A 9,996-nucleotide genomic window follows, 5' to 3' on the forward strand; every position below is an offset into this window, starting at 1 on the left:
CCTGTATTCATGTCTGCGAGAGTAGTGCTTCCAAAAAAATATCCATCCTTAGATAACCTAGAACGTTAAAGAGACCATCAGTACTGTACTTACTGTGATGAAATGCTGATGTACTCACCTTGTCTGTCTACTTGTTTGCAATTTCCTTCAGTTTGAATGACCTTTGACCACCTCCAAATGTGGTTTAAAGGTGCTGCAGCTGTGTCCCATCACTCCCCTGTAGGAGACAAACTGCAAACTGGAGCCTATGACACACTTTTCTCATTGACACAGAGTGACACTTTAAAAACTGATGTTTTTATTGTTGACACTGGAGGATTTCTGAGCAATAGTTTCTGATAAAAATCACAAAAGCTTTGCTGTAAATATACAGTACATGTATCAGTGTGATTTCAAACCATCAGTGCTCATTTATGCCACTTTTACAAGGGAAAAAGAAAAACATCCACCCACGAGCAATGAGATAAAAGTGGATTTTTTTGTGAGTACAGTGTAAATTCACACAATACAGTAGTGGTCCCCAACCTAGGGGCCAGGACACCCCAAAGGGCCCAACTCTAAAGGATCAAAAGATTAATAAATGAAACATTCACAAAATTATGGGGTATTTTTCTCTATTTTTTTCCTTTTTCCTATTAAAATAATTAAAATCAAATAAAAGTATCAGTTTCTTAATAGATAAGAAAAAGCCCATTTTGGTTGAACTATTCTACATTCACAAGTCATAAGTAGATATTGCTTCATTAAGGTGTCACAAGCCAAAAAAGTTTGGTATCTACAGTACACACAGGCAAAAAACTTGACACACACATACACACAACATATAATCATCCAAAATAATTTTGGATCAGACCATTAACTTAACATTTTGTATTTTGATAGTTTATTTGATAATCGCAAATAATAAAAAGCGGCGTGTTCTTTTGTATAGCTGCTTTTTTTGTCTCCCCCTTCTGGCAATGACAGTAATTACACTGTCGACACACGCTTGTATCATAGGCTCCACCGTAGACTACTCTGTTACTGTTGTGGCTACAACATGGTGGATAAATTGTTTCGAGCATCACATCCCCGCCAAATGACTCATTTCACTATCAGAATTTGATCTGTTTGGTCCAATAATATTGGGAAGGTCTAAAAGAGCTGCACTTCTAGTGTTTGGCAAGGGCTTGAAATGTGACGGAAGTTCTGCACTGCAGGTTTAAGACTCCAGTAAAAAAGAAAATCAACAAAGCTTGTGTTTACAGTACGACGCTTTGGATTAAGACAAGTAAAAGCACAGGACAAAGAAAGAAGACGGACTATGTCCATTTCAAATTCCCAAACTTTCTTCAGATCTTGATTTCAGATTAGATCACCTTAAAGTTTGGTTTCATTTTCACTGATACGCTGCAAAGTAGGTGATACCACTGTATAATTTAATATTATGCTTTACATCAAGAAACTACAGCAAAATAAAACTGGAATTACAGAAAATATGTTTGAAACTTCTTCAGTGTTTTTTTTTAAGACTTTTGCAATCACAAATCTTTTAAGGACATGGGAAATAATCATATTCTCTGAATATTTCTTCAGACCTTCACAGAAATTTACAGAGAAGGAGAAATATATAAAGGAATGAAGAAATATCCCCTTAAGAATCTGATAAAAGAACAACATTAAAGAGAGTTAAAAATCCCTGGCAATTACTGTCAACCTGATTTGCTTTGAACCTCAAACTACCTGATCTCCCCTCAAAGCCACAGAATTATAAATTATACAGCCCGAAATAATAAAAATGTCTTTACAAATTACAAAGCCTCATTTCACATATTCTCTAATAAAGATGTGTGTCTGTGAGCATCATCCTCTCTGGCTTCTACACCGTAGTCTTGAAGGCCTGCAGTATCATGTTGATTTGGTGGGTGAGCTGGTTGGCGCTGACAAACACGTTTATCACTCTGGAAACAACCGTGACAGAGACACAAGGACATACATGTCAATCATACAGCAAAGAAACCATGGCAACGATATTAGGATTGATCCAGGAAACACTTTGATCTGGCTGGAATGGAAAATGTCAGGCTTCAGAGAAAACAAGCCAGCATGAATTCGCAGGAAATGGGTCAAGGGAATTATTCAGCAATGGTGGATTTGATAGAAGCGGGCCTGTGATCAAACGACAACCATTTACATGGCGGTGACAGTGTGCGCGTGTGTGTGCTGGCCTGTGCATGTACAACTATTGAATGTGCTGATAACTGCGTGTGCATGTAAAAATGGAAAAGGTTGCATTGAACGAGTGAGTGAGGAGACAGAGAGGGAAACTGCAGAGGATAGAAGAAGAGAAGGAGACAGAGAAAACTACTAAAAGAGAGAATAAACTAGAAAAAGTGTCATACTTTCCATCTTTGAAGAAGGTTTTGAGAGTGTCGCTGAAGCTCTTGGAGTATTTCACAAACTCTTTCTTCTGCTGTTCCAGTGCCTAACCAATAAATACAGACAGCCTTTCAGCTCCACTTATTTCAAAGGAAGTGTGTTTGTGTGTATGTGTTATATTCTTCTGCATCTATCTACTTACCCGTCTATTCTGATACTGGTATTTCCTGAAGACTGTATTAACTGTGTCTAGCAGCTCCTTGATGGCACTCGCAATGTCTCTGTGTATGACGCACACAAATAACAGCATGTTAAAAAAACAATATATTTCAAAATCTGTCAGTTTTCATCAGGCAGTGATACCCTGAAACTAAAGTTCTTTGATCCTGCTCGTTTCCTTTTTCCCTACAAACACGCCTTCACCTTCAGCTTTTTCTCCCCCTCGTATGCACTTGAAATCTGCCGCTTTGTAAATTTAATTTTTCAGCATTCCCTTTGAATAGATTTCATTTCTAAGCCCTCCGCTGGGTAAGTAACTTAAGCAGTGACTCACTGAGGGTATTGAATTTGATCAAAATAATGGCAAAGTGGGCCAAGAGAATGAAACGCCTTTGTTTTCCTCTCTCTAGTGTGATTGTGTGTTCATGTAAACAGTTTTTGACTTTTCAATGACATACAATAAAATATCTAAGATTAATATCTACTGTATGAATGTCTGTGTGGCATGTTTTAATGACTTGATATTATGACATGTCAGGCCACTTCCACTGGTTGATGAAGACTGTGGGATGCAGTTGAAAGACCCAAAAAAGCTAAAAAGTGGACCTTAAGTTAAGAACACTTTGTAACATACACTGTTCCCAATGTTAAGAATGACCTGCGGAGCTCAACACTTCTAGCCTGGTTTGACCGCACTTTATCTTGTGATTTTATAAACACAGCTGACCAATTGGGAGAGAAAGTGTCATTGGCTGTCAAACACTAGTTCCTCTTTTAAGAAAACAACATTATTATCAACAGCAATGAGGGTTTTTTTAATCATTCTGCACACATATTGCATACAAACACTCACTATCTTGCTAAAATAAGGGCGCTGAAGTCACGCTGGTGCTCTTAGAGATAGAAGGGTCATTGTAGATAACACTCCATGGTTACTTGAGCGCAGAGATAAATGATTTTATCACCCTTTGAACTAGCTGACTGAGACGTTTTCTGGCAATGTATTCAAAATGAGTGCAAGAAGTTCCACTAAAACTTTAATGTAGAATTAAACCTGATCTACATTCCACACACACACACACACACACACACACACACACACACACACACACACACACACACACACACACACACACACACACACACACACACACACACACACACACACACACACACACACACACACACACACACACACATTCCCACACTGTGCTATCTTACTTGATGGTCTGTAGGAAGCCTACTCTGTCATTGATCTCATCTGGTATGGTGCTGAGGATGTGTTTCAGAGCTCGGGCCCTCTCATTCAGCTCCTGGAACACTGGTTCTCGCCTGTCAATCATGAACTCTGAATAATACAGAGGAAAAGAAAAATGCAGATCTCTTAAGTCCTCTGCGACACGCACATCAACACACATGCAAATAGCTTCAGGGGACAGTGACAAGATGCAATTCATAATGGGGGAATGTGTGATAAAACGAATGTGTACAGTGCGGACGTATAAAATGGAAACAGGATCAAGTATGCATATGGGTACACACACATTTAGGTGACAGTGTTTAGTTTGTTTGGTAAAGGTGCATTGAACCATGCAGGAAGTAAAGTTAAAATTCATCTTAAGAGTGTGTGTGTATGCATGTGTGAATTCATTACTACCATCAATCACTGTACACGGCACAAAGAATTCAATTACAGACAGAAACGAGGGAACATTGGAGAACAAGAGTTGATTTGTGGAGAAACAGCTCCCCCTACTGGATAATTGGACTCATGTAATATGACCAAAAACAGGCTGTGGCATCAAAGAAACCAGAGCCGAGATAAGCTGGTAAACATCTAGTCGGTTGCAGTGCCCTTAACAACACGGTCCCTGTCCTGCCTCCAGAAGACAGCAAGTAAAAGGGTGAAAAATGCTGTGTTGGCATATACATTTTGTTGTTATTGACCTGGTACACATCATCCTACCTTCCACATCATCTGCAGCCATGCGAAGGAGAGACTCGTTAAAGTTGATTTTTAAATTCTTCTTCTCCAGTATTTTCACAACAATGTCCTGGGTCAGCCCTGGGCTCGCCTTATCCGCCTTGAGCCACAAAAAAAACCAAAAAAACACAATTGCACTGATAGTAATCACAGTCCGCCTCTGTGTTTGGAGGCAGTAAAGGTAGAGGGTTGCTAGTCCAAATGATTTAAAAAGTAAAGGTTAGGGCACAGTTTTTACACAAAATATGGCAGCTCATTCCATTAAATGTAAACAAACTAACAAAATAAACTTTTTTTACCTTTATAAAGGCTGCTCTCAATGTCTGCGCTGCTGGTAAGTTGACTTCCTCCAACTGAAAGTTATAACAAACAAACACACACACGGCTTAGCTCTTATGGTGGCATCTCTTCTTGAAATCTAATTCTGCAGTCTGACACACTGCAATATCAGATGAGGACACTCTGTTATTGTACAGTGAAAGCTGTGTTGAGTCCGTCCATCTATGTTCTCCATCTAAACTTCAGGAGTATTGAGGTCTATTTCTTCCCTCTAAACTGATATTCTGGGATTACAGACACACACCACCATGCACTCACATGTGTGTTGGTTTGCATTAATGTTTCTTTCCTATTAAGGTTATTAAGAAACACAAATGTAAGATTAGTCAGATGTGAAATGAGCGGATACAAAACCTCTGGCTATTGTTTGTGGAAATTGCATTTAAACACTTTTTTTGGCATTTGACGTCTTTATTGGAGAGTGAACAGTAGAGATAGACAGGAAGTGAAGGAGAGAGGGATTAGGAGTGACGCTGCAGTTACACGGTCAGCACCCCAAACCCAGAGGCCGCTGGAGCAACCATAAAAATTGTTTTCATAGCTGTCAAATTTAAAGTGTCTGCGAGGCTTTCAAACCATGTTTCTGTACGCTGCAGTACAATACAGTCATACTCTCAGTATCTGTGCGTTACCCTAAACATAAAGAGCACATATGAAGGTGTTAAACTGCTTCCAGTTTTACTGATTTGTAATGTGTTGTATTGATGTGATAAATGAGGCCTACTGTTTTGTTTTTTATCAGTATCCTCTACTGATTTTCTTTGTCCTGTCATTTTTTTTTTTTTTTGATTTTTTTAGATTTAATAAATGTAGATAAAGAATAAAGATCAACTCCACACAGCCTGTATATCATCAGGACTGTGAAAAAACATTTGAGCACACAGATACAAAGATAAATAAAGACACATTATACTGTAGACGCACACAATCTCCACATATTAACACTTACACTGAATAACATGTTTAACACTATATTATAGCAGCTCTGATTGTCTCACTCTTTTAAACCACTGTATGTGTCTCTCTTCTTCTTTGTGAATTAAAAATAACCCTCTCAACATTCTCTGAACCTTGCACAAAATCCTAAAATCCTGACACTAAAGCCACTGAATATTTAACTACTTAAGTGTCATCCTAATTTCTATCTCATGCATCAGACCTTATCCTCATTTATTCAGTTTCTGTTTTGTTTTATTTATTTATTTTTTACTTCAGCTAATATTTTTATTTTTTACCTGGTTAAAAACAGGATACATCACAGAGTAGAGAGTCATAGAGACTCTTGAGGAGATGTCGGCTTCATTCCTCATGTCTTCCATGGTCATCCTTGACCAATCAATGGCCCGTTATTTGTGCGCTCGTCCACTGATGCCAGTCTCACCACATTCAATCATTCACGGAGATTGACAGAATGGGAGCAGACAAAGAACTGAAGAAGAAGAAGAAGAGGGCAGGACAGGTGAACAAGCAGGGAGAGATAAGTAGATGATGGTGGATGGAAATGACAGTCGGGAATTTAAAAATATGCACTCAGTTTAATCACTTAAAGTAAAATATAGACAGTAAAATATAAAATAAATTCATAAAAACATTTTTATAATGATCCCGACAATGGACCAGCTCTACTCCTTACCATTATATGTCATAAAATCCTGTTGTTTACTACTTCCCAGAAAACCTTTCAGTCAGCACCCATGATAATCAGATAACAGCCACATCGCTGAAGAGCGAGTCCTTTACTGCTCCACTGAGTGCGATGGTGACAAAACCTGCATGACTCATACCTCAATAAGGAACACCTTCTCTAATATTACTGCTGCAGTAAAAATATCAGTGTGGTAAATAAAGCACCTTGGCATATATTCAGTGATTCTTCACCTAATTTGCATCATAAGCAGGAAATGTGTGAATCCTGCATCTTAAAATAGAGAGGATCTCTTTCACGTCTTCTGTCACTTTTTTGTCACAAACACAAACACACCCGCCTGCATGTGACACCTCCAGGACCGGTTTTTCCTCAGCCATTGTTTGCCGTGTTACATCTCTACAGGATCTAATGTGCCGTCATTCTGCGCTCGACTCATCAGATGCGACATGTCATTTCTTTGAAGGCAGGGACACTAACTCACATGCCAACTCATTGTTCATGTCTGCAACTTTTATTTTCAGGATTCCCATGAGTCACCTGAACCTGACTTTAAGTTCACAGGCCTTTAAGTTCATTAGAATCTTAATTTGCCCTTTCTCATATCAATAGTTAACTAGGATTATTAAAGAAGCATCGATTTCATACAGGTGCAAGCATTTGAAAAACAGCTGTGACTGACATGGTTACAGGAAGTTCTTTTCTAGCCACAAAGATGCAATGTACGATCATTTCAGAGATCAAGTGAATAATAGTGAAAATAAGGGCAAAACAACGCTGTTAATTTACACACAGTCAATTTTGGATACAGTCTCTCAGAGCTTCAATACTTTTGGGAGGATGTCCTCTTCTTGTTTCATAATCCTAGAAACTCAACAACAAGATAAACACAGACCAACGGTGTTTCCTAGCAACCCAATTCAAATGCTTCACATAGGTGAAGGTATTCAAAGTTATATTCAGTTTAGATAGGGTTTGTCTCTGTTATAAAAAGTGGGAAAATGAGCAGTAACATTTTGCAAAGATATTTCCTGCGCATATTCTGGATAAGGGACAACTGGTGATGTGAATGGAAAGTCAATTAGTGCTATATTTAGTAACAACAACACATAAAGTCGATTGGGCTCAAAACCATAATTGATCAATTAAGGTTTGGTCAATCTTCGTTAAATTACAGTAATGTATAAAGATCTGTTTAAGATAGGCCGAGATTTCTTCCATAGATGGAGCAACTGTGATGACAGCAAAGTGGAGGTGTGTTCACTTTCGGCTTATGTGACCCAGATCTCCTCACTGTGTGTCTAAGATAATAGACTTTTCCATGGTGGACATATTGAACTTGAATTTTGAACAAAGACTGCTGCAACATAAAAAATCCTAACTGCTCCATTATGTTTCGATGTGGTGGTGCCAAGTTTCTAGTATTTGCATGCTGGCTTACTCGTAAACCTTTAATGGCACACCTGAACTGTCATTTTATATAACAAGCTTTTCCTGCTTGTTATATAAAATGACATGTCATAAATGTCAGCAGGGGTGTGTGTTAGACTACCTTTTGAATCAATTATTCAAAAAATTAAATTAAAATAGGCTGTAAGTGGTTGTTGTTGTTGTTGTTGTTGTTGTTGTTTTTTGTTGTTTGTAAAGGACTGACCAGTCACAACATCAAATGGCAGTTTTGAACTGTGTCTGGCTCAAAGTTAAAGTCATCAGGGTTTCTTTGTGATGCATTTTGTTTTGTTTTTTGCCAATGGCAGTTTTATATGTAACATCGGTGACGCTGAGCATGTTTCCAAGGCAACTGTCTGTCAGGTTGTCAGAAATGCGACATTTGGAGGGTCTTGGTAGGCAAGTGGTTACTTTGCATGCTTCATAATGACAGAGTCCCTGGTTTGATTCCAGTGAGGGACTTTTGGTGCAGGTCATTCCCCTCTCTCTTTCTCTCTCTCCCTGTTTCCTGTCGACCTCTATACCAGCTAATGTTAAATTAAGGTGAAAGTGCCCAAACATAAATCTTTAAAAATGGGACTCTTGCACTTAAACGTTTACTCTACACTTTTGTGGTGTTGTATGTATAAAGGCATTTAAGTGTTGCTGTCAAATACACAATATCAAATATTGGCAGTGTTGGGATGGCGGAAAAATTGACTTGAGAGAGAGAGAAAGATTATAAATGTTGAATAAGTGGACCACTCGAGACTCGAGAATACTCACACATTGACTGTCAGTAATTTTCTGCCACGCCACCTCAAGTCCTTTTGCTGCTGCTACTGTATTGCTTTTTTTCTTAAATATATTCTCATCATCTGCATGCATTAATTAATATTTCTTACTTCACTGGGGAGAAGTAGGAGGACTGAGCCCTTTGTTTCACCTGTTGCCATGGTGAATCATGTTATCTGTGTTCCATGGATGAGGGGTTGGTATCTCCTCATGCACGAGCTTCACTCAGGGTAACAATAACTCAGAGTTGATTGAACTACCTATTAACACCTGTTCTGAAACCCAAAACTCTGAGTTTCCTATCTCGGAGTAAGTCAACTCAGAGTTCAGTGTTAGATTCTGAGTTTGTTGAATCTGCCTCCTGAAACAGGCCCCAGGTCACTCTGAGGTGTGTATTCAACATGAGGTGAATTACATCAAAAAGACTAGGGCCATAACTCAGACAGAGAGGACATGAACTGGTAGAGCACCATCATTGTACTGTGGTAGTAATCTTTGAACCAAAGAGCCTGTTTATATTTTATGGTGCGCACTTTGGCAGGACATTATAGTTAGTTAGTATGAGCAAGCTCACTGACCTGACAACTAGGACAACACCACCATAATAACCAGTAGCTCATTTTCCATCTTCATTAAAGACAGCATTCATTAGTCTTAATAGCAGTAGACAGCTGACAGTGATGTAAGATGATGTCGATATGAACCCCTATTTAACTCCAAACAAGTTTGTCACTAATCGTTTAACTGACTGTGAGCTATAACGCCAATTTAAAAAAAGAGTTGGGCTCTTACCCGTGGTGAGAAAGTTGTCACTGAAGAGAAGAAAGCCGATGACACGGAGGTGATTAATGTTAAAATGTCTAGGTAACGTTTAGCCTGCTAACATCAGATTAGCCGCTTATAGCAGGTGAACAAGTCCGTCCTGAGCTGACAGGTTATATTGCTAAATATCTGGTGATGAATCAGCGATTAAATAAGAGATAAGACGACAACAGGTTGATTTTTGCTTAGACAGGCTACTCTGCCCGCTTTGTTGAGGGTTTGTGTCTCATTCAGGAAGTTTTCTGCCTGACAAAACTGTAGCCGACAGAGCTGGTGTGGGCGGTGTTAAGAGGTGTCCGTTGGTATCGCACTAAAGGCTGATTGTAGTTCTTTAGACAGGTCTACTCAATGTTTTGTTATCACACTAGCTGTCAGAGAAGACTACAAGTCCCATACAGGAACAGGT

The 9,996-nt window shown here is 38.9% G+C and overlaps 1 protein-coding gene across 1 annotated transcript; it reads right to left on the bottom strand.

Annotated features, from left to right (window-relative positions):
- Window positions 1–1,401: 1,401 nt before the first annotated feature.
- On the bottom strand, window positions 1,402–9,881 carry LOC133980303 (programmed cell death protein 10-like). The gene is made up of 8 exons (XM_062418986.1): window positions 9,561–9,881; window positions 6,136–6,329; window positions 4,861–4,914; window positions 4,544–4,661; window positions 3,799–3,925; window positions 2,561–2,639; window positions 2,382–2,464; window positions 1,402–1,940 (listed from the first exon to the last, which is right to left on the bottom strand). The coding sequence occupies exons 2-8, from the start codon at window positions 6,223–6,225 to the stop codon at window positions 1,859–1,861; spliced, it is 633 nt and encodes a 210-aa protein (XP_062274970.1). The 5' UTR covers window positions 6,226–6,329; window positions 9,561–9,881; the 3' UTR covers window positions 1,402–1,858.
- Window positions 9,882–9,996: the final 115 nt, after the last annotated feature.

This window comes from Scomber scombrus, chromosome 5, assembly GCF_963691925.1.
Source record: "Scomber scombrus chromosome 5, fScoSco1.1, whole genome shotgun sequence".
NCBI classification, from domain to species: Eukaryota; Metazoa; Chordata; class Actinopteri; order Scombriformes; family Scombridae; genus Scomber; species Scomber scombrus.